General features: G+C 54.5%; 8 protein-coding genes across 8 annotated transcripts; 4 read left to right on the top strand and 4 right to left on the bottom strand.

Moving 5' to 3' along the window:
* Window positions 1–2,434: 2,434 nt before the first annotated feature.
* HMPREF1541_01756 (uncharacterized protein) lies at window positions 2,435–4,353 on the top strand (the record flags this gene model as incomplete). The annotated part of the gene is made up of 2 exons (XM_008716113.1): window positions 2,435–2,616; window positions 2,667–4,353. 2 exons carry the CDS (start codon window positions 2,435–2,437, stop codon window positions 4,351–4,353), a joined length of 1,869 nt encoding a protein of 622 aa, XP_008714335.1.
* A 36-nt stretch (window positions 4,354–4,389) lies between these two features.
* Window positions 4,390–6,224, bottom strand: HMPREF1541_01755 (uncharacterized protein; the record flags this gene model as incomplete). Its single annotated transcript, XM_008716112.1, has 2 exons — window positions 4,390–6,131; window positions 6,179–6,224. 2 exons carry the CDS (start codon window positions 6,222–6,224, stop codon window positions 4,390–4,392), a joined length of 1,788 nt encoding a protein of 595 aa, XP_008714334.1.
* A 1,131-nt stretch (window positions 6,225–7,355) lies between these two features.
* On the top strand, window positions 7,356–8,519 carry HMPREF1541_01754 (uncharacterized protein; the record flags this gene model as incomplete). Its single annotated transcript, XM_008716111.1, has 1 exon — window positions 7,356–8,519. One exon carries the CDS (start codon window positions 7,356–7,358, stop codon window positions 8,517–8,519), a length of 1,164 nt encoding a protein of 387 aa, XP_008714333.1.
* A 462-nt stretch (window positions 8,520–8,981) lies between these two features.
* Window positions 8,982–12,876, bottom strand: HMPREF1541_01753 (uncharacterized protein; the record flags this gene model as incomplete). Its single annotated transcript, XM_008716110.1, has 2 exons — window positions 8,982–12,771; window positions 12,827–12,876. 2 exons carry the CDS (start codon window positions 12,874–12,876, stop codon window positions 8,982–8,984), a joined length of 3,840 nt encoding a protein of 1,279 aa, XP_008714332.1.
* A 610-nt stretch (window positions 12,877–13,486) lies between these two features.
* HMPREF1541_01752 (uncharacterized protein) lies at window positions 13,487–16,573 on the bottom strand (the record flags this gene model as incomplete). Its single annotated transcript, XM_008716109.1, has 1 exon — window positions 13,487–16,573. One exon carries the CDS (start codon window positions 16,571–16,573, stop codon window positions 13,487–13,489), a length of 3,087 nt encoding a protein of 1,028 aa, XP_008714331.1.
* Window positions 16,574–16,986: 413 nt separating this feature from the next.
* HMPREF1541_01751 (uncharacterized protein) lies at window positions 16,987–17,706 on the top strand (the record flags this gene model as incomplete). Its single annotated transcript, XM_008716108.1, has 1 exon — window positions 16,987–17,706. The coding sequence occupies one exon, from the start codon at window positions 16,987–16,989 to the stop codon at window positions 17,704–17,706; it is 720 nt and encodes a 239-aa protein (XP_008714330.1).
* Window positions 17,707–17,777: 71 nt separating this feature from the next.
* Window positions 17,778–19,412, bottom strand: HMPREF1541_01750 (allantoinase; the record flags this gene model as incomplete). Its single annotated transcript, XM_008716107.1, has 1 exon — window positions 17,778–19,412. The coding sequence occupies one exon, from the start codon at window positions 19,410–19,412 to the stop codon at window positions 17,778–17,780; it is 1,635 nt and encodes a 544-aa protein (XP_008714329.1).
* A 1,470-nt stretch (window positions 19,413–20,882) lies between these two features.
* On the top strand, window positions 20,883–22,567 carry HMPREF1541_01749 (uncharacterized protein; the record flags this gene model as incomplete). The annotated part of the gene is made up of 3 exons (XM_008716106.1): window positions 20,883–20,900; window positions 20,949–21,032; window positions 21,080–22,567. 3 exons carry the CDS (start codon window positions 20,883–20,885, stop codon window positions 22,565–22,567), a joined length of 1,590 nt encoding a protein of 529 aa, XP_008714328.1.
* Window positions 22,568–22,826: the final 259 nt, after the last annotated feature.

Below are 22,826 nucleotides of genomic sequence, written 5' to 3'. Positions count from 1 at the left end.
ACCGTTAAAGTCCGAGCTGGGGCTTCTGCACACGGGACCTCCGGGAAGTTTCGCACGGGACTATGCACCATATCGACTCAACATATTTCCGTGGTAGACCCTCAGGAGCGGTTGCGGATGTGAAGCACTATGACGTTGTTTTAAGTAATCTCAATGAGTTTATACAGACGGGAGCTACAACCTCTTGAAGCCAGCACGTACGTTGCCCGCCTTGGACATCGACGCCAAGAGGCAGTGAATTCAATCCAAAATCAATGCAGATCTGACCACAAGCGCCAACGACCCGAACGCACAACGCCAGTTACCACCAGCAATCAGCATAATACACATCAAACCACCCTTTCCAACGATGACGACCGACTCCTGGTAGCCGATGCCAAAGTTCCATACAAGCACCAAACAATCCAAGCCGATAGGTGGACCCCGCCGCCAAGGGGACTTTTGGTGAGGGACCCACTGGAACTTTGGCAGGTTGAACCATCCAACCTCACCTCTTCTTTGCCTTGAACGCCAAAAGGAACTTTGGACCGTCGACACCATTCTTACACAGCTTGCCGCCCTCCCCTCCCCTCATCGTATGAATTAGGACGGCCAGAGAAGTCATGAACCCCCGTCATTTCGCTTGTGTGCTCTCGGTGTTCGTTCAATCAAGCACCAGCTCGTCCGAGTAAGGTAAATGGCTGGTCCATGCGCCTGTACAGGCGTAGTCGCCCTTGGGCTGCTCCATGCTAGAGTGAGCCCTGAGCGAGGGATTGCGCGGTGCTTTGAGGCCGTGGAAATAGTCGTGCTTAGTATCTTTCAAGTATCGATCGAGTGCGTTGGTCGGCGCGATGAGCTGGGCTGACCGCACCACTCTTACAGGCTGGCGTGATGCATCGTGAGGATCTCGGGTCACGAAAGTGGCGGAGCTCACGATTCTGGAAGAGGTAGAGGTAGACATGGTGTGTAGATAGTAGTTGGGCGGTTTCTGCCTCGTTCGCAGTGATATGCAAGTTTGAGATAGCGTGGGGCAGTGAGGGTTCGCTTCAAACAACGAGATCTAAGATCTGTTTATGGTAGCGCGCGTTGGTGGAGTTTTAAGGAAGCTCTGATCTGGAGGAGATCGGGGTAGTTGCACGACGAGGAGTACTCTAGAGCTGATGGCTTCTGAGGAAGAGGTCGTTCTCTCTTATAATGCTCGTCTTGCGCCGGCACAAGTACTACTAGGAACCTTCGTTCGCTGGTCTGTCGTCGTCAGCATCACACGGAACGTACAAAGGTATCACAACTTGATCACAAGCTCAGAGGTCGGAAGTTCTCCTTGTCACATATCACATCTGGTAGGAGGGGTTAGACGATCGACTGAGAATAGCCTCCAGCCAGCCAGTCAGCATTCACTAACTGTACCTTTTCTCGCTTCTAAGTGGTGCATCGACTTCCATGGACCCGACCACCGACGATTTGCGGACATAAGCAACGGTCACCTGTATGACCGCGATGCATCGATGCTGGTTGGCCCAAGCGACAACGGGGTCCAAGGGTTGGACTGTAGCACTTCGGCATGTGAGACCAGAGGCTCAAGAGCCAGTAGCGAGATGCCTATGGGGATGGATTAGCTGGGTTTAGAGCATGAATCCGTTCGCTGAACGAAATGCGAAAGTCCCTCGATGCCAAGGCGTGGGACCTTTGGCAGGTGCGGTCAAGCCTATGGAACATTCGAGGGGAGGCGGGATTGGGTAGATGCTCGACCGAGGCTCGTTGGTGGAGGGTCATATCTGGCAGCAGCACGAGAGGGCACCCGCTGCTGCTGCCCGATGCATATATCTCTCTCAGGCACTCCAAATCAGCCTGAACCCTCCCTCCAAGATCTTGGTACGCATTTCAGAGCAGAAAAAGGAGGCTGAGCAGCTGCCAGCTCTCCACGTTATTGGCCCAAGTGGTCTTACGTATTCATCTCGACCCAGTGACCTGAGAGGTATGCAGTAGTCGCTGCCTCGCGAACCGAACATGTGAAGCAAGGTGCCGGGGCCGACAGAAACATATAATGAAGCCACTCTGACCGCTTTCTACCCCTTCCGACATCCCAAGACAAGATCCAGAGAATGAGATTACGATAGACGACGCCAATCAGCGAAAGTCCTCCCACGGCCGCCCCGCATCCCATCCTGGTAGCGTCTTGCATGACCTTAGCGGGACTTTCCATTTAGAGTTCGGACAGGCAAACCTCGAGGCTGTCTCTGATTGAGGCGTGCCCCAGATCCTGTGGTACCGGCGGCTTGAACCATTTGCTGTGGCGTTGCGGGCGATTTGTCGGGCTGCATGGTATTTCACGACACCAACAAGCCCATAGCTTCCACTTGCAATTTGCGGTACCGCTGTCATTGCTTGCGAATAGATCAGAGATACCAGGGCTGAAACAGGGTCACAAGATCAACCGAAGCCAGGACAACAGAACATGGCTGCTCAACATATAGGGTCTCAAGGGCCGCCAGCCCGGCCCTTGAGGCGAGCTCGCTATATCGGCGTTGAGACGTGGAACACTTTCAAGGATGAGGTGTATGAGAGATACATTGTTCAAGACCATTCGTTGGAAAAGATTATGAATGATTACCGCATGGAATACAGTTTCCCTGCTACGTCAGTTACCCCAGGTTTTCAACCGCCATCAGGCTGACCATTAAAAACAGAAAAAAGCAGTGGAAGGATCAACTCGGTCGTTGGCAGTATCGTAAACGCCTGAACAAGGAAGATGCGGCATTTATCCTCTTCTTGTTCGAAGAAGCCGCGCGACACGGGGTATCGCGGCGGGTGTTCGTCAATCAGTCCGAGAAGACCGAGGAAGATATTCTGGCCTATGTCAGGAAATCTAGCCTCGTCGGGTCTAGAGAAGAGCTGCTTGAGTACTTGGATCATGACGAGCGCTCGCCATACATCACTTGGGTCGACGAGGATCGAGAGTTGCAGCAGCAGCCCCAAGAAGACATGCCCATGTGGCAGCCAGTCGATAACATTGAACCTGATTTCGCGCATTCGCAACCAGATGAGGATGACGACAGTCACGCGAACAGGCCTTCCTTCGAGCTACTCGTTGATTATGAGGAGCTCCCGCCAGTGGGCGATGTACACTCGATACCATCGGACAGCTCGGCCGAAGAGGAAGGGTCTTCACCCATGGGGCAGACTCGAGAAGACAACGCGCTCGACAGCACTCCTAACCGTCATGAACCGGGGCCTCCTCCAGATGTCCAGGGATCCTCGATGGGAGGAATCAGAGCTCAGTTGTTCCCACCAGAGATTCCCAACAACGCTATGGCGCAAGGGATCGACACACAGAGACTCAATGGACTACTGTCCAATTCCCCACTTCAGGCAAATCTTAGCCCCGAAGATCTGGGTACCACCATCGACGCAATGTTCGGTTTGATGGAGGCGGTCGGCTGTGATGCCGAAGACCAGTGGCGTGTAACCAGATTTCTGCGTCTCTGCTGTGCAGCTGCCATCTATGGCGGCCAGAATTTTGATGCAAAGCGCAAAGAGTCGATCACGGAAGCGGTCGGCATCTTCCGCGAGTTGCTCACTCTGAATCCTTGGGACAGTGTGACGACTCTGAACAACATGTTCGCACTGCTCAACATGTACGGACATCGTGTCGTCATTCACGATATTCTGAAAGCCACAAAGGCCATGACGGACAACGTTGCCGACTCCTTTGGCCATACATACCTTATTCGCGTTGTGCAGTCAGTCCTAAACTTCATGCTGAGGATACCGGAGACTGGTTCCAAGGCAGAATACAACCTTGACGAGCTGGCGGAGATGGAGGAGCTCGCAGACCATAGCTTTGAAAACCATGCGGGATTTGCTCTCAGCGCGACCTATATCCACGCGTGGGGGCTGTTAGAGATGAAGAGGTATCCAGAAGCTCTCAAAAAACTTAGCGACCGACGGGCTGAGTGCGAAGAAGCTTTCGACTATGGCCAATTTCAAACCATTTGCTGGATTGCGACTTTGGCTCGGGCTTATGCCATGAATGACAAGAATAGGGCGGCCGTGAATACCTATCGCGATGTCGCTGGAAGGATCTTCAGAATCTTTACGCCTTCTCACCCCCAATACTGCGATAGCATATACCGCCTAGCCTGCTTTGACAAGCGTGTCATCGACGAGTCTCAAGATCGCGAGAGCCAGCAGCGGGGCTGGTTGAGCGTTGCGAGAACCATGCAACGGACACTTGCATGGAGGGCCGAGGAGCTGGGACGGGTCAATCCGCAGACTATCCAGAATTTCAAAGCTCTTCGGAAAGTGCTGATGAAGCTTGAAAGAGCGAGCGAAACCACGACGTTCGACGAGGTCCTGATGACTGAACTGTCCTAAGAGGATTCTCTAGCAGCACTCTTGTCTGCACCAGGCTCACTTTCGATGGGCTCCACGATATGATGCTTCATCGACAAGATCGTCATTGCGGTCTCGAGACCTGTGCCGAGGACGTTCACGTCGAGCAGTCCCGTGCCGATCATCTTTAGGTCGAGGAGGACCTTTCGCGCCAAACACGCCATCGAGGTCACCAGCTTTGCGCAGAGACGGTGCAGCTCTCACTGGACCGTGCCCTTCGGAACGATTTCGGGGAACATCATAGCGTTCGCCTCTCGCTCCCGAAGCGTTGGCGCCAAACACGCCGTCGATATCATCAGCTTTGCGCAGAGACGGTGCAGCTCTCACTGGACCATGTCTTTGATCTTTCCCTCCAGAATGTTTGCCACCAGAAACGCCAGCGTTGTCTTTGTCGCGGTTTCGTGACATACCATCGCTCTTACCGAGAGGCATATCATTGCGAGACGACGGCTGGTTGACATGGCGCTTGTCCCGTTGAAGATCACGGCTTTCACTCTCAACGGCCTCTCTGCGCGTCATATTCTTACGCGGGTCGTCAAGTCGGGTTGTTGCCATGTCGCGCCTCAACCTATCGACATTAGCGTCTTCAAGTTTGCTATGACGCTGTTCTCGTCTTTCTGAGGTACGGTAAGCGTTCTGGCCGTGCCGATCGTCATGCTCGAAGCCTCGGCCTTGGGGATGACGGGCAGCGTCGCCATCGGAGTCGTCATCGTAGCGTTGCGATCGTATAGATGGCCGCGAGACTGGTTCTGGTTTGCGTTGCGTGTAATTCTCGGTAATGTTGTCACCATGACGTTGTTGTGCCTTGGTCGAGGTGTATGCTTTGTGGGCTGCCGTGACAGCCTGTTGATATTTTGATCTGGCTGCGCCTCCTTCATTGTCTAACGCTTTGCGACCGTGGCGAACATCGATGGGAGGACTTCGATCGCGACCTTCCTTCCCAGCGAAGGTTTCCACGCGAGCTTCAGGGGATATTTCACCATCGAGGGCACGCGCATCGCTATGTCCATGCCGACTACGGTTGTTGCCACGATCGTCAGATCTGATGGCCGTTTCGTGGCGTCGATCTTCGGTGCGTTGGGCGTCGCTCGGCATTCTCTGATCTAGCATAGAAAATCCACGTTCAGTTCGGTCGTTACCAACAGGATGCGGGAGGGTACCGGCGTCAGGACCTTGTCCGTGGCGGGAGGGTGGGTCCGCATAGGCCTGTCGCTGCCGACTTCTAAGGGCATAGTTCTGGTCGTCCGAAACCGAGACATCGTCGTGGTCCTGGGACTGTCGGCTTTGCTGCTTGGAGGGTGGCAAACGGCCGACAGTCTTCGACTTATTCGCAATAGCATCCGGCGAAGTGCGCCCTCTCACGTTATGAGCGGCTCGCTTGTGTGAATGATCGTCGTGCCGAGCTCCAAAAATGCCACCGAGCTCGGAGCCGGTATTATCGTCTGATTCGTCGTCCTCGAATACCGCCTGCGGGTCGACGTGCCTAGGATGACGGGCGGAGTCGTCGAACCGTACGACAGACTCGCGACGTCCACCAGGCTTAACGCTGGGAGGAGCTGGCGCAGGCGGCCGTTCTCTGGAATAGGGATCGACCCTGGCGATTTGATTAAAGGAGGCTCCGATATGGTAGCGTTGATCGGAATCTCTACGATATCTCGGAACGGATTCGTTTGAAGCATAATGGAAGCTGTTGCGTGCGTCGCCGATATTGGGACGATTCTGTTGGTGCACTAATGGCGTTGCGCCCCGTTGACGAACGGCTGGGGAATATCTCAGACATCAGACTCTTCAGAAGAGTAGTACTCACTATTCGCTTCATAAATCGCGGACGTTGGCTGGTACCGGGACGCCATGACGGCACGTGATTTCAGTGTTACCTTGTCCTGCTCGAGCAAATTGCCGTACGCGTTACTTGTCTCAGCAGGTGCCGCTTTCTGACGCCACTGGGCTAGCAGGGAAACTCTCCACAGAGCAGTGCCACACTGCCAACAATGTTGGTGCTGACGACTGGCTAGAGCGAAGGTTCCAAAAGTTCGGGTAAGGCGAGATGGATACTAGTTGCAGCAGGAATCGTTGCCTCAGGCTTTGAGGCAAGAGGTATTCAGCGGACGAAGCAGAGCCGCATGCTGAACAGGTCCCGTGCCACGGCCCACGAGCAGCGCGCCTCTGCACCTCGGTGGAAGCCATCAAGCTATGGCGACGTTCTCTGGCTAATCAGACGGGCCATTCCTAACCGGTGTAGGTCCTTGGAGAGCTGTCATCGAATCACAGATTCCTGGGCCGGGTTGTGGTATCGTGGAAGAACAGGAGGGGAAGATGATTGTGGCTTGCCGCGATGCGGGTGAAAGGCAATGCTGTTGGTTGATGCTATCATCATCCAATCGCAGAAGTTGACGGCACGGCTTGCTCGTATGGGAGCAGCGTCGAACCACACCGTTATAGGTAAAGCGTAGCAACATGCTTCCGTTGCAATCGCCCAAGAGATCTGAGCTGGCCTAGATGGCGTTGCAGCCAAGGTAAACGAAGGATCTCCGCACTGCCATAACGAGTTCCGGGCGCTGTGCTCAGGGTCACGTGGAACTGAGCTCGCAACCTCGCACCGCTCCCGAAGGGCCCGAGCCTTGTTTCGGCGATGGCGAGGTATGAGGGCGCTTTTTAGCCTGACCCAGACGGAAGACGAGGACTTATCTTGCACTACGATACGAATTTCAATCGCGAATACCTTTCGCAGTTGAAGCTTTCCCTTGGAAGTGCGACTCTCCGTCAGCTGCAGAACGGCAGATTCAGCACAGAGGATCACGCCGATTTCCAGACACTTACCCAATGAGGCATATGTTAAAACGGGTCTATTCTGTATGGCTGACGCCTTCCTCAGCCGAGCCTGGTTGCTCTCGACCGGCACTGCGTGAGTTCGACAAAGTGCAGCCGGAGCTGTCAAACCATAGACGGCTCTTGTGCAGTCGGGGCAGATATTATTATCCGTCATGGAGGCTGCAGAGGGGGCCAAACTTCCTCCATACCTCTCTCCGGATCGAGAGATCCATGTCGTGATATCCATCGCTTCTGGCTTACGCGGCGCTCAGTCTTACTACGATGACACACTCAAACCAATCCTGGAAACACATTCGGTCAAGCACACCGTACACACCACCAAATCCGCTAGCAGCATCATCGAGCTCTGTAACACCACCATCCTCATCGCTGCTACGAAAGGCGCCAAGCAAACCATCCTCCTACTCTCTGGCGATGGCGGGATCGTCGACTTTGTGAACACGCTATCCACTCTGCTGATGCGCGACACGTATGACTCGCGCGTCGGCTCCATCTTCGTCAAGCCAGTCGTCGTACTCTTCCCTCAAGGTACTGCCAATGCGCTGGCCTGGAGCAGCAAAGTTGCTCTGGATCCTATCCAGACGATGCTGAATGGCCATCCCCGACCACTGCCACAGTTCGAGGCGACCTTCAGTCCTGGCTCAACCCTCGTCACAAACGAAGGTGCCGACCGGGAAGACATGGGTACTAATTACGATGGCGATGCAGCAGTCATCTATGGCGCTGTTGTCTTCAGTTGGGGCCTGCACGCCTCGCTGGTGTCCATGAGCGACACGACCGAGTACCGCAAACACGGCACCGACCGTTTCAAAATGGCTGCCGAAAAGCTACTAACCGAAGGCCACGTCTACCAGGGCATCGTCAAAACCCGTCAAGGACGAGACGGCGAATGGAAGCATCTCACCTACCCCAGCACCGACAATGCCACAACAGCCAACAAAGCAGATCGCCATGCCTACGTCCTTTGCCCGCTCGTCTCCAACCTAGAGCAGACCTTCTGCATCTCCCCCGCCACCGAAGCCGTCTCAAACACCATGCGCTTCCTCGCCATCGACCCGGAAAAGGGCTCCGAAGAAATCATGCGTGTCCTCATGCTCGCCTACCAGAATGGCGCCCACGTCACCGAGCCAACAGTCACATACGAGGAAATCGACGGGCTGAGGATAGAGTTCCAGGAAGAAGACGCACAGTGGCGGCAGGTCTGCGTGGACGGCAAGATCATCGAAGTGCCTCGCGGCGGCTGGGCCGAGGTGCGCATGCTCCCTCCCATGGGAATGGACGGTCGGCGCGTGTTGGAACTCGTGGTGCCGACCTGATACGGGCTTACGGAGCTGTTGAAGCAAACTGGGAGGTCGAGAAACCTAGTATAGAGAACCCAAGTAGAGATGCAGTACATAGAATGGAGCACGGAGCAATTTCGAAGCTGCAGTAATCATTCCAGTTCGCATTATCATATCATATCAAACTGCCCGCGCCTCCAAACCTCCCACCCACCACCATAAGACAAGAACGAAAGCAAAACGGATGGGGGTATCTGTGCTGACGCTCTGGGATGAAACCAAATCTAACAAAGAGAGACCAACTGGGGTGCGCAGCTACCTCGCCCTCACTTACGCGCCTCCCCAAAGTTTCTTGGTGCCCGATGTCTCGTAGCCCTTTGTGACCAAAAAAACAATACGAAAGCAAAATCCGCGCCATGCATCACCACACTCACCCGTGCTTCATGCCGGCAGTCTCGACAGACTTCGAGTCACACCCGCTGCCCTATGTTCCTTTCCTCAACCACTCTGGCCGGCCTGCCGCGCAGCCACATGCTCCGCGACGCCCTCATCCCCGACCTCACTGCCATCCCGGCGAGCCTTCGCCTTGGTCGGGCTCTGCGGCGCGCCCACCTGCTCCTCGACACTCTTGCCTAGCCCTACGCCCGTGAGACCCAGCATCTGAGGATCCACTTTACTTGCCTCGTCGTCCTCGCGGGAGGCGTTCTTCTTCGTCTGCTCCAAGAGCTCCTCGCGCTCTTCTGGCGTCATCTCGCCCGGCTCCCTCGTCAGAGGTGCCTCGCCTGCACCCAGATGATCCTCACCGAGCATCTTCTGCGACACGTCCTTGCCCTTTCCCTTCTCCGATTCCTTTGACCCGCCGCCTTCCGCAGCACTTCTCATCGAACCTTCACTCCTGCTGCTGGCAACCTTCGCCAGCTCTGCGCTCTTGTCCCTCGCGCGATCGCCGCTCTCCACGATGCGCAGCTCCTCTCTGGTGAGGTAATCGCCGCGCTCCTTCGCCTTGCGCAACTCCTCTACGTACTCTTCATCGTCCTCACTCTCCTCGTCGTCCTCAAAGAACCGGTCGCTCCATCGTGCGCTGTCTCTTCTGGCGAGCTGCCTCAATGCCGTCCGGCCTGAGTTCATGCTTGAATAGCTATCGCTTGCCGCTCCTGTGGCTGTCACACGTGATACAAGGTCCGACACCTCGTCGCGAGCTTCACGCGCTTCGGAAGCGGTACGTGATTGTCGATTTGGAGACTTGGGCCCCGTAGCAGCCGACGGGGGCGAAGGCGACTTTTGCAGCTCGTCGCGGAGCTTATCGATATCGGTGGGCGTGGAGGGGAGGTCACCCATGTCGTTCATGGTGGCGGACTTCTCTGGCTTCTTCTCCTTGCTTCGAGGCTGGTGATCCTCTTTAGGCGGGTCACGCTGGCCGGAAACATGCTCGCCGTGAGCATGCACCGCCTCCTCTGGTGGCTTGGCGCGCTCTTCGGATTCGATGTCTTCGTCGCGAGTATATGCCGTATCCGTGTAGCCAAAATGCGTATCGCAGAGGTGCTGCACCACTGGCCAGCCATAAGCATTGGCAAACATGCGGCGAACAATAATGTTGTTGTGGGCGTCTGGCTCGAGGCAGACGAGCACTTTGCGCCATGTGAGGTCTTTATGATACGCACGTGCAATCTTCTCTTCAATGCGCATCGAGCCCACTTCTGATGAATCGCTCTGTTGCGAGGGTGGCCGAGGGCTAGTCACACTGGTTTGGCCAGTGCTGGACACTGACATTGAGCTCTCACGCGATGGTGGCTTTCTCAAAAAGGTCCGCTGACGCTTAGTAGGAGGCGCTGGAATATCGTCCGGGTGATATATACGGTCGTGGAAGATCGTTCTTGGTCGTGCCCCAGGATCCAGGAGAAAATCTTTGGGAGGCAGTGGCGGGTGCAGAAGGTCGCCTGCCGATTCGAATACTGTAGTCTTGGGCGGCGCTTCCAGATTTCCGTCGCCGGATTTGGCGGAGTATAGTGACGGGCCCCTAACCCGTGGCTTGCGCGACTCTCGGCCATTCTGGCTTTCTTGCGAACTCGAATCGCCACTTTCTTGACCGAGCTTCATAGTCTGGCCCCGGTGATAGATCTTCTGTTGTTTGGTGGGCTTGGGCTGAGCTTTCTGCTTTCCAGCTTGCGGTCGGAAGAATGACAACAGTCCGCTCCAAAGATTGGATCCCTGCTCTACCGGTGCCTGTTGTGCGTTGTCACTTCCTCTCTTGTAGACTTCATCTTGGAGTGGCTTGCTGTCCAAGAACTGATGTCTGTCGGGATCGGTCCTGTCGGCATCGTCGAAACCTTGGCTAGCTTCTGCTTGCGGGACGCTGGAGGCTGGATCATTTATTGCTTCCGATTCTGAGGGCGCGGCTTTGTTCGGGTCATGATCATCGTCACTGAAAAGATCATGGAAGGCCATCGGTTTCCTGGCGGCGCTAACATTCTGACCTGTCATCTCTGACCAGCCCCATTCCAACATAGTCCCAACAAGGCCGTTCTCTCTTCTAGCCTTTTCGACACGGCCAAGCCCTCGCCAGTCCAAGAACAGCAAGCACGATGTTCGCAGGGGCACAATGCCGTCGTTGACTACATTGGCGTACACTGTTCTGTGGCGGAACTTTTTCAGCGCAACGTATGCAGGACCGGTGGGCAGAATTCTCAGGAGCGGTTTGGAGGATGGGTCAGGCTCCTGCTTGTCTCTCTGTGTGTCGACACCAAGTCCACTGATCATGGTGGTCCAGCTGTTTTTCGCAAAGGTCGGCGCACGCCAAGTCAATCCGAGATCTTGACCAGTTCGCCCTACTAGCCCAAAGTCAAGAGCAAATTTGACATACATTGGGTTTTCATTGCTCAAGCCCAGAAATGGCGTTGCCAACGCCACAAAGTTGACAGGCTTGATCAGGTCGAAGAAGTCTGGGGAGTGTTTCTGAATGTACGCTATGGCATACGTCTGAATCAGACCGCCCAGCGAGTGCCCGATGAAGCTGATACTGGTGATCTTATAGGGCAGATCACGCTTGTGATGAGTGTGCTTGTCGTCCTTCATGATGGAGCTATTCTTGTGGATAGGCTTTCGATCACCAGAATCCTCAGTGGCAAGCCGGTCTTTGGATTTGTCGCCTTTTCCAAGCTTTGAGCCCGTCAAAGATCGAGTGATAGATTTTGAGATCGAGCTCTTGACTGGCAAATATGGCTGATTCGGGTAGGTGAGAAGCAACACATACTTAGCGAAACGCTTTCCCAGATACTGGATGCCTTTCTCGGTTTTGATGGCATTACCGTTGAACCCTCGCACTAGGGTCTCCTCGTCGTCCGACTCACTGTCGTCTTCGTCCTCAAGCTGCTTGACAGTCGGCGAAAGAGCGATGTCCGGGGCCGAGGCAGCTCTCTCATCGACAGCGTTTCGGCCGCCAGCTGCAGCAGCTCGTTTTGCCCTCGCATGGGATCTCCGGTTGCGTGCGTTCTCCTTGGCTTGTCTGGCTGCCGTGTCAATGCTCTCTTTCATATACAGCATATCCGCGCCCAGATTACTGTGTAAGCCGTGGGTCACCAGGACTAAGTGGATCTTCTTCTGTTTCTGCGTCTTCTTCTCCAGTTTCGCGTGCACATCGCGCTTGTCGCCATGCTGGGAAGGCTGCTCCGTCGCATCCTTTCCGTCATTGTCCCTGCGAGGGAAAGCAGGCGTGTTCCACAGACTCTCGGTGTCATCCACGTCCAGCCTTACTGCCTTGGAGAAGACACCTTTCGGTTGTGCGGCATCACGCGTACGGCCCTGCTGATGGTCTTCGAGCCTCCCAGGAGCGCCTTGGCCTGACCCGACTACTCCGTGGAAACCCAACTCTACCGACTTTGCATCCCGGCCCACGAGTACCTCGAAGTGTACGGCTGCCGTAGTAGAGAATAGAACTTGCGATGCTACTTCTATGATCCATGTGAAGCTCTTGCGTTCCCTTCCTGATTCCCCAATGAAGAAAGATTGGTCGGCATCCTGCCGTACTTCCTCTGGCACAAGCAACTTGGAGTGCCAGGTACCGCCAGCCTTAAGTTGTGGCTCAAAGTCCGGGGCACCTTCCACGGCAGCAGTCTTCGTAAAATTCTTGCTTGGGTCATAAGTGGACGGGTAGCAGGCGACATAGACAGTATATGGACCGTGGAGGTAAGCGGCACGCAACGGAACGGCCGAGGTGTTCTTAATCTTGACATGCAAATTGGTCGGCGGCGGGAGGATACGGTCAAGGCTCGGAGTGTATGTCAAGGTATACCTTGCAATAATCAGCAGTGCTCTTCTTCATGCGCACTCCCACTCGTAGGGCGTACCGGACTACCTCTCCCACCTTTACCGAACCGGTTTGGTGGAGCAATAGCATTGTTGCGAGGTGAAGGCGCTGTCATGGCAAGCGCCGGTCGATGCTATCGAGGTAGGATGTCTGGAACACGTTGAGGCAACTGCGCCATTCCTGGGGGTATCACCAAGGGTCCGAGGAAGAATGAGCACGCTACAAACGTAGGTCATTGGCTTTATGAACGTGACATAACTCTCTGACTATCAGCGCCGTCATGCGCTCCGCCGGTGCGCCCGTGCCTGATGGCCTAATCCGGCCACGCGACGCCTACGGTGGCCATAATGTGCCCACTAGGTAGTACTCTTGCATAGCGTTCTGCAATTCTCGCTTTTCGTTTATCGCTCCTGTTCGACTATGGAGCCTCAGAGGCGTGTGACGAGCTGAAGATCCACGAAGCGTACGGAGTCGACGCCGTAAGACTATCCGTACCTTCCGGATTGTGGCGCACAGCACGGCCGGCGCATTCAGCCACATCCAAAGTCTTCATCCACGGCCTCATCTACCGTAGGAGGGACTTCCACTCCAACCGTCGTCGTGATCGCGTCTCCGGAGTCAGTTGACCTGCTGGTGTTGGTCGCGGAATCAAGTTGCTTCTTCGCCAGACAATGTTAGGTGCTAGTAGCCTCAATATTCCTCAGCGCGGCAGGTTATCAACACCGAGTCCATCACTACCGCTATCCTCATCCTGTTCCTCTGGCCATCTGAAGTCCTTTGCTTTTTTCGCCTCTCGCTTCTTGCGGCTGTACACCTTTGTGTTCGGCGATGCTGCGTTCTTAAAGATGTTGGTAATGCGCTGCGCATCAGATTTTACATCGTCGCTTCCAGCGTCATCCTGCTTGTGACCATTGACAGCTGCGAATGCATGAGTTGTCGACTGCTCGGCTTCGATGGAGTCGCTATCGTCAGGGTCAGACTCTCCTTCATCTTCAGAACGAGACCCAGTCGCGCTGTCGGCGTCGGCTGTGGAAGCTTCCTGTGCCTCTGATTCATCGTCTGCGTCTTCTTCTGGACCTTCTGCGTCGGCGTTGGATGTAGTCTCTTCCTGATTTTCATCGACTTCGTAGTCTTCAGAGTCATCCTCTCCGGAAGTAGGTGCTGGCTGGGCAAGCATCTCTTTAAGCTTCCTACCAAGCTCAGGGCTGCTATCGGGTCGCACTTGCAATGCGATACCCGGCGAAGGTTGCGTTTGGGACGTTTTGCCGCGCATCTGCGAATTCTTGATCGTCGACGTATTCGCCTGTGTCTGCTCAAACACTTGACTGGCGGTGAGTCTGTTTCCAGGAGTCTTGTCCTGTTGTATGACGGGCTTGCGCTGACGACGTGGAGTCTTCTTCTTGTCCGAAACCTCCTGCTCGCCGCTCTCTTGGCCTTCGGACTCACTTCTGGCAGCATCATCTTCCGAATCGTCGGGCTTGTCATCAGAGTCCTCGTCGGAGGGAACATCGCTCTGTTCGGCCTTTTCCCTCTCTGGAGTAGCCTCCTCGTCCGAGTCTTCTATGCGCGCCTTGGAGAGATTGGCGCCAGCCAGACGCTTTTCCATCTTTGAAGGCTGTTGTTCCCTCATGACGCGCGACAGACCAGAGTCAACCCATACGCCGTTGACGCTCTTGCCGTGCATCGCACGCCAATGGTTGGCACATTGTTGTGCAGATCGACTTTTCACTCTTCCACTGACGGCGCCCCAGTTGAAAGAGTCGACATCCTCGATGCCAGCTGAGATTGTTATTCTGCGCATTTCTTTGATTGCATCTTTGAAGCGCGCATGCTCCTCAGCGTCCCAAGTTCCGGTCTTCAACGTCTTCCCTTTGCCACCGAACCGCAGCTTGTTCTTCCAGCGCTGCCGCAGGATCTCGGGGTCTCGAGTAAGCTGGTCACCAATTTCGTTCCATTTCTGGCCGAGCTGCGCAACAAGACTAATAATTTCTGCATCGTCATCAGCGGTGAACTCACGGCTCCGGTCCACATTTTGAAACCTCTCCCTGTAGCGTCGCATACTCCGAACATTGCGTTCCGGCAGCACATCATAATAGTCCTTCGTAAACTCTTTCCTCGAAATGAATTTGTAAGGCCATGTTGCATTGCCTTGTTTTCCCGAAGCCGTCATGATTTCGTTGAACTCGTAATGATTAAGCCCATAATCGTTGCAGAATTGATCACGCCAGCGTTCGATTCTATCCTCTTCCTCGGCCGAGAAACGCCCTGTCTTGCCCTGCAGACCGTTGCCAGTCCCGTGACCTTGCGCTTTTTGGTGGCGTGCTAAGCCAGCTCTCGTGGCGAACTGTTTTTCACAATGTCTGCAATCGATCAGATCATCGTGGGTAGTTGGGTCCTGGCGGTGCTTTTCAAGTAGGGCCTCGGTCGGAAAGAGACTGCTGCAAATCGGGCAACGATGCGTATATGGCCCTTTGGGAGCCCTGGGCGTAGATGACCGTGATCTTGAGAGGTTGGCAGGCTCCTTTCCTTTCCCTTTCACCGCTCTCTTCTGCTGTTCCTTGACATTCCGCATGCTTTCAGTTGATTCTTCATTCAGTTGACCATAATCAGATTCTGAGTCGTTTTCCTGCTGCAAAGTTCGCTTTGCGATAGTTTTGGCAATACCTGATGAACCCGGCGGATCCGGCTGGGCCTCCACATCCCACGGACTATGGCGACCTTGCGACGCACCGTTCATGGCAGGCGTGTCAATAGGCTTCGTACGTCTTTTCAACCCTGAAGAGGGCCGTCGTGACGAGCTGGGCTGTGGCTCGGCGTTTTGATCGTTTTCGTAGCGAGCAGTAGAAGGACTTGCGGTAGACATGGGAATCACGACCTCGACACCCTGGTTCGACCGACTGTCTTCTGGTGACCTGGGATTGTACACGGGATGGCGAAGGGCAGAACTTTTGGCGAAAGGCTGGGCATAGTCTTGCATGCTACTTTGACGCCGAATCGTCTTTGAGACATCATTTGATGCCGGGTGTTCCGGAACAGCATCACCGGTGGCATTATCGATGGTGATATCATCTGGTGCAGGGGATGGGGAAGTGGGTGGCGTATCCATTTTGCGGTTTTTGCTTGATTTTTGCTTCTTTGTAGACTCCGGCGAACCTGCTTGCTGATGTTTCCGCTTGCGCTGCTTCACGACGGGTGTTTCCTCGACGAGAGACTGCACATGCTCGTCGTCAAAGACACTGTTGATTGAGGTAGATGCCAGCACTGACATGTCTTCTGGCTTAGGATCGACAGGTGCAGGTTCAGGCTCCGTGACTTCGCGCTCTTCCATCTCGCTGTCAGCTTCCACTCTCCTCTCATGTTCGACTTCATCTCTAACGTCGGCGATGCCAGCAAGACCAGGGTGGGCGTGTGGCTTGGCGTCCAGCTCGCTGTCATCGCTCATAGCATAGTCTCCAAACATTTCAGGCTCCTTCTCTCTGATCCGCCGCCTCTCCTCGCGCATCAGGATTTCCTCGGCCAGCCTAGTCTGTTCATCCTGTGGCTCGGGCTCTGGCGTGTGCTCGCTACGCGGCTCTGCGTCGTTGTCGTCGTTGTCTATGCTGTGGTCCGCTGTGCGCTTCTTCTTGCTGTTGGCACGCGTTGTCGTTGTCTTCATCTTGCGCTTGCGCGACTTGGCTGCCGGTGGCTGCTCTGCGTGTGGGAGCGACGCCACGGACGCACTGGGGGAAGACTGGCTGCGGCGGGTGTCAGGGATCTGCGAGAGATCAAAGTCGTCATCTGTAACCATGATTTAGTACAGGATGGTTCCTTAGGACATTGGATTTATGGTCATCGTACTCTCACTTCCATTGTCGGGCGCCGACTGAGCTTCCTGTGACTGCTCATTGCCCATCGTGGCCGCCGCAGAAGGTCGTAGTTATTTGACACACAGATGCGATTTGCATGCCGAGAACGGGGTCACACCAGTCTCGATAGAATCGCGTTGTCGGAGAGGTCAACGTAGCAGTCGCGACCGGTTGACGAGAAGTGCAAGTTGCTCCAAAAAATTAACCGAGACTCAGTTCGCGACAGACATGTGGGGTAGGCGGATCAGCCTTGTCGCGGGCTGTAGAAGGCTGCTCGAAACAACTACAACCACCCTCCCTGAACTCGACTTCTTTACTGTCGCTGCACGGAGACAGAAGAGACTAAGCCATCGATATGGTACTCTTGACCGCAACGCCTAATGTGTTCTGCGCCATCTCTTCCATTCCACCTTCTGCATTGCCCTCAGACCTGCCAGACATTGCTGGCGCGCCCATCGCACACAATACGCTGGTCGCTATTGCCCGCTTAGCACGCCAGCATGGCGCAGATTATACGCTGGATTCACTGCTGAAGGGCTCGCGAGTCTATGTCCCGCCTCCTGCTCCCAAGCCACAGAAGTCACCAGAGTATGTTGCGCTCATGGACCGGCTCCGCAAGGAGCAGGAAATGAGAGAGTACCGAAAGCTAGTGTCGAAGACACAGGGCATGGAAGGGGCAGACGAGGAGGATAAGGACGACATCACACCATCACTCGTCTTCAACGTACTACTGTCCGTTGTTATGTGTGGTGTCGCCATGTTTCACATGACCCGATGGTGGGCGAATGATGCTGTGAGGGTGCTGGTGTCGATGTTGGTTGCAGTGATTGTGGGCGTGGCGGAAGTGGTAGTATATGCTGGCTACCTGCGGAACCTGAAGCGCAACAAAGCCAAGGAAAAGGCCAAGATGGAGAGGAAGGAGGTGGTCGGAGAATATCAGAACGCAGGCGATGAGATGCCATTGACGGTCGTTGAAGAGAAAGAAACGATTTGGGGCAGAGGCAAGCACGGAGGTATGCGACGGCGAGTACGCGATAGATGGGAAAAAGAGCAAGGTGAAGAAAGTGAAGAATAAAATGTGTTATCGGCATCGATGTAAAGTGGTCAGTCCGAAGTCGTAAGTCATTGCTCCCTCTTCCACCCGACTTAAGTGCTCTTCCCCTTTGTTGGAGTTTTCTTCCGCGGCTCCAGTAGCAGCTTGCCTCCGCATGCTTTTCCCACGAAGCCACCATGAGTCTCTGAGGTAGCGTCCCTGTCAAAAATGACCTGACCCCTGAGGATCGTCTTTTTCACCATACCCGTCATTGTGCGACCCTGATAAGGACTGCATTTGTTTCTGAACAGCATCGTACTGGGCTCAACGGTCCACTCTGCGCTCTCATCAAAAACGCAGAAATCAGCATCGAAGCCAACAGCAAGAGCACCCTTTGATTTCTCAAGACCAACTTGAACGGCCGTGTGCTTGGCACACCACCGTACCAGATCTGTGATTGCTGTGTCGAAGTTCGCTTCCGAAGTCATACCGCGGCGGGTCATTTCGGTCCATAGTATTGGCAGGCCCAGGCCCACGGAGGAAATCCCACCCCAAGCAGAAAAGAAATCTCCATCATCGCCCTTGGGCATGACCGCATTATGCGATGCGCAGACATGCCCAGGGACGCTGGTTGGCAGAAGCTTGAGGTCTGGCGTGCAAGGCGAGTGATCTGAAACTACTGTCCTAATAACGCCTTCATCAGCGTGCTGCACCAACTCGTCCCACAACGTATCCTGGTTCGTTTGGCTGCGGATGGGCGGGCAGCATTTATGCCGAGTATCGCCCTTTTGAATTTGCTCCGCTGCCAGCGATAGATAGTGAGGACATGTCTCGGCTGTTATGTTGACGCCGCGCGCACGAGCTTCTCGCAGAAGTGGAATGGCCTCCATGGCTGACAAGTGGACGATGTGCAGAGGAAGGTTGGGAGCAAGAGGTGCTAACGACAGAATTTCCTCAACCGCGTATGTTTCGAACGCTGGGGGTCTTGACTCCAGGAAGGTGTTGTACACGTCGAGCGGCCCATGAGGCGCCAGTGGTGGAAGAGAGGTTTGAACATCGTCTCCCACGGAGTCCGTAATGGGCGGAATCATCTCTGCATGAAACATAACGGTGGTGGGCTCATCAGCGAGCTCCTCAAAGACCTTTCGAATGTCGTCGGAAGAGACCGCTGGAAACTCTTCCACACCGCTGTCAATCATGAAGCCTTTGAAGCCACGAACACCAGCTTGTACTAGGCCTTTCAACTGTTTCTCGTTGCCGGGGATGATGCCGCCGTAAAAGCCAACATCTACCCAGCACTTGCCTTGAGCAGCGTCGATCTTTTCTTGCAAATTGGCCACAGTTGTGGTAGGCGGGATGGCATTGAGAGGCATATCAACCACAGTCGTCACACCACCGAACGCCGCGGCCTGCGTGCCGGTGTAGAAACCCTCCCATTCTGTTCTGCCCGGCTCGTTGAGATGGACATGGGCATCAACGAGGCCAGGAAGCAGAATGTGCGGAGAGTAGTCTGTGTATGGGGTACCCGGCGAAAAGTTGGACTGGGGAACAACGGAGTCGTAAGTGGACAGGATCTTGCCCGTCTCATTAGAGATGACAAATGTAGCGGCAGAGACCCTGCCAGATCTCACAGCCCGAGAGGAAGCGATAACGGTGATAGCAGGTGGGCTTCCAACGTCGACTGAGCCATTAGAGGGCGACCTGGGCGGCGTAGGATAGCCTGGTTGGGTATTCGAGATACTGTTCATGGTTAAGCGTCGATGATAGCGCGTACACCGGCGTCGAATATAGAAAAGACAGCAGAACAGGTTCAGATCAGACGCGAAGTATGGAGAAAAGAGTAGAGAGCATGTGAAGCTGAGTGTGAAGCATACAATGGCTTATCTTTGGGATAGATAAGGGACCGGGGTGGCGCTGACGAGAACGGAAGGGCGAGGTCCAGGTGTGAGTATAAAACAAAGACATGACCAACACGACTGCTACCCTCGGGTAGATCTGGCTCACCATCAATTTGCCCCCATTATCGCCGGTTCGGAGTCTCCATAGATCTGGACACAGACGAAGGTGAAGGACGAAAGCCTGGGGGGCCCACCATCGGGCATGCAAGGCATCCTGGGGCAATGGAGGGATTGGGCGGGCAAAGCCGACGGTGTTGAGCAGAAGATTGGTGTTCAATTGGATGATCGGATGTGGGCACGATTGCTCTGGAGCATATCGAATGACTTTACGGCGAGGTATCGAGTCACAGATAAGAGCGTGAACGGGGCGAGACATGTGGTTCCGTTGGGAGCTTAGAAGAATTCCTCGGCGCTCACAGACCCGAGGACACCCATTCCGGTTAGGAGCAAAGTTATTTGCCAGTTCAGCCAGCTGCTTAGCCCGTGTACCAGTTGATGTTACTCGACTTTTTGCTGCCAACCTTTTCCCGGTGGTTTCTATCGAGTAATTCGACGCTTTTCAGTCGTAAGCCATTACGCTTAACTTTCCAAAAGCCTCGGAGATGCCCATGAGATAGACCCCCAGTAGTTGGATTTGAGCGCTTTCGCACGTGAGCCGACGTTGGCCAGCCCGTTCAACCCGATCAGCACTTTCGTGGAGTGACATTCCATGTGTGAAGTAGTCTGCCTGTTCGGTATGTGAGAGTTGGGAGTTGTTCGTCCCAAGTAGTAGGCCGTGAAGGACGACGGATTGGGCACTCTCTCCAGTAGCCTCTTGCCGATTGGCATGTTATCGTTGAATATGCACCGGTACATAGCACCCTAAGAATATCCGTACAGCTCGTCAATGTTGGAGCTGTGCTCCATCAGCGACCAAGCATCTCGTCCAAAGCTATAGTGTACAGAGGCTTAGAAGATGCTTGTGTATATGAAATTCGTATGGGACTCAAATATGAGCTACGCTTACAACTCGAAGAGAAAGAACGCTGAATGTGTTGGAGCAGAGCTTGTACAGAAGGAAGTCCTAGAGCGGTGCCTGAAGGGCGCCCCGAGCAGGGCCAAAGGGTGCTGAGAGGGCATCGTGCACAGTGAGGGTTAGGGTCATGCAGCGCCGATAGTGGCCCGTGATTGGTACAAGACTTACGGAATCCACAGATGACTTTCACCGCCGTCAGTGTGGGGCAAAATTATCAGCGGCTCACGATCTGGTGCTGAACTTTTCTGTGTACCGTTGAAAGAGCACGAGACTCTTTCCCGACTCGTTGCGCTGCATCCGTCAAGATGCCCGATGAGCTGGAGGTAATGTCATCATGGGCTACACCTTCGATCGCAATCTAACTGGCACAGGAACGTCTCCAAAAGCATGCCAGAAGTTTTGATGGATTGCTGTCGCTCATACCGGCAAAACTCTACTACGGCGAAGATGTCAGCGTGAGTACCTAAGTTTCGCCCCGCGAGTACTATCTGATAGTTCCCAGGATCAATGGAAACGCAAGAAGCAGACACCCGAGCAGAAACGCGAGGCCAAGAAGCAAAAGCTCGATCCAGATAACTGGAAAAGTGCAAAAGATGTAATGGATGAGCGAGCCAGCGCAGCCAAGAAGAGAAAACGTGGAGATGATGATGAACAATCAGAGAGCGAGATTGTTGATCTAGAAAAGCCCAAAGCTGAGCAAGAAGATGCCCAGCACAAGACGAAGAAGCGGAAGGCCGACTCAGCCAATGTTCAGCCACCGCAAGCAGAGTCGGAGGAGGAAAGAATACGACGTAGAAAAGAAGCAAAAGCTGCAAAGAAAGAGCGCAAGAAGGAGAAAAAGTTGAAGGCCAAAGAGAAGGTCGAACGTCAGAAGGCACGGAAACTGGCTGAACAAGGCAAAAGCGACTCCGATCCACCGAAGCAGCAAACCAAACCTAAGAAGAGCAATAGCCAGGTGCAAAACAAACCCGGTCACGACTCCGACGAAGATGATACCGACAACGACGTTGCCGAGGAGATATCCATCGATGGTCAGCCTCTTAATGCACTGACAATGGAGCTGGAAGACGAAGAACCTGGTTCGGATGCTTCGAACGACGAGCCTGCAGATGTCTTTTCTCCTCCGCAAGAGTCTGCCGTATCTTCAACGTCGTCCATTCAACCTGTTACTGACGATGGCGTGCCCCCAAAGGCACCAGTCGCTGGAGCGACCTCAAATCCTGATCTTCCGCCCCCCAAGGATCGGCTTGCTGCTGCCATTGCAAGCTTTCGCTCTCAGCGCAAGGCCGACTCTGACTCGGTCCCGAAATCTCGTGCTGAGCTTCTTGAGCAACGTCGCCGCCAAGAAGAACGACGGCGGGCTGAGAAGAAGGAGCAAAAGCGCCGCGAGAAAGAAGAAGCCCAGCGCAAACAAGAGGAGGAGATTGCAGCACGCTTTTCGCCAGGAGGATCAGGGTCGCTGCTCGCGTCGCCGCGATCACCAGTCAGCACGCCTGACGCGGAGAGCAACAACTTCAGCTTTGGAAGGATAGCTTTTGATGACGGTTCAAACTTTGATCCCAACGGCGAGGGGGCATCGGAGTCAAAGAAGAGAAAGGGCCCTTCTGACCCTTCAACAGCCCTACAGGCCGCGCTAAAGAAAAAGTCGCGTCTCTCAGGACTTGATGCAGACAAGCAGGAGCGTATCGCGTCACAGGACATGTGGATGAACGCACGCAAGCGGGCCTCTGGCGAGAAGGTCAAAGACGATACATCATTGCTGAAGAAGGCTTTGAAGAGGCACGAAGGCCAGAAGAAGAAGAGTGAGAAAGAATGGACAGAGCGAGACGAGGGGATCAAGAAGAGCATCGAGATGAGGCAGAAGAAACGAACAGAGAATCTGGCGAAGCGAAAGGACGAGAAGGGCAAGGGCAAGGGCAAGAAAGTCAAGCGGCCGGGCTTTGAGGGTAGCTTCAAGGGTCGGACTGGCGGCAAAAAGGGCAAGGCGTGATGGCCCAAGCAATTGTTCAACAAGAAACTCGACGACCGATAAGCAACACGCCTGATTCCGCAAGGCTATACAAGCACAGCAGGAACCAGGTAGAAGACGCTGTTTGGGCAGCCCATGAATGCCTATAGTGCAAGTCCTGGTTTGCTACCCTCACAAAAGACTTGGCATTCTTCTTCTATTCCCTATGAAGTGTCCGTCATGGTGTCGCGATAAGTAGCCGTCACCGAGTGCTTCGCATCCAGTCTACGGGGTACTGGTA

This window comes from Cyphellophora europaea, assembly GCF_000365145.1.
Source record: "Cyphellophora europaea CBS 101466 unplaced genomic scaffold supercont1.2, whole genome shotgun sequence".
Taxonomy (NCBI): domain Eukaryota; kingdom Fungi; phylum Ascomycota; class Eurotiomycetes; order Chaetothyriales; family Cyphellophoraceae; genus Cyphellophora; species Cyphellophora europaea.
This window is presented reverse-complemented; position numbering and strand designations above follow the sequence as displayed.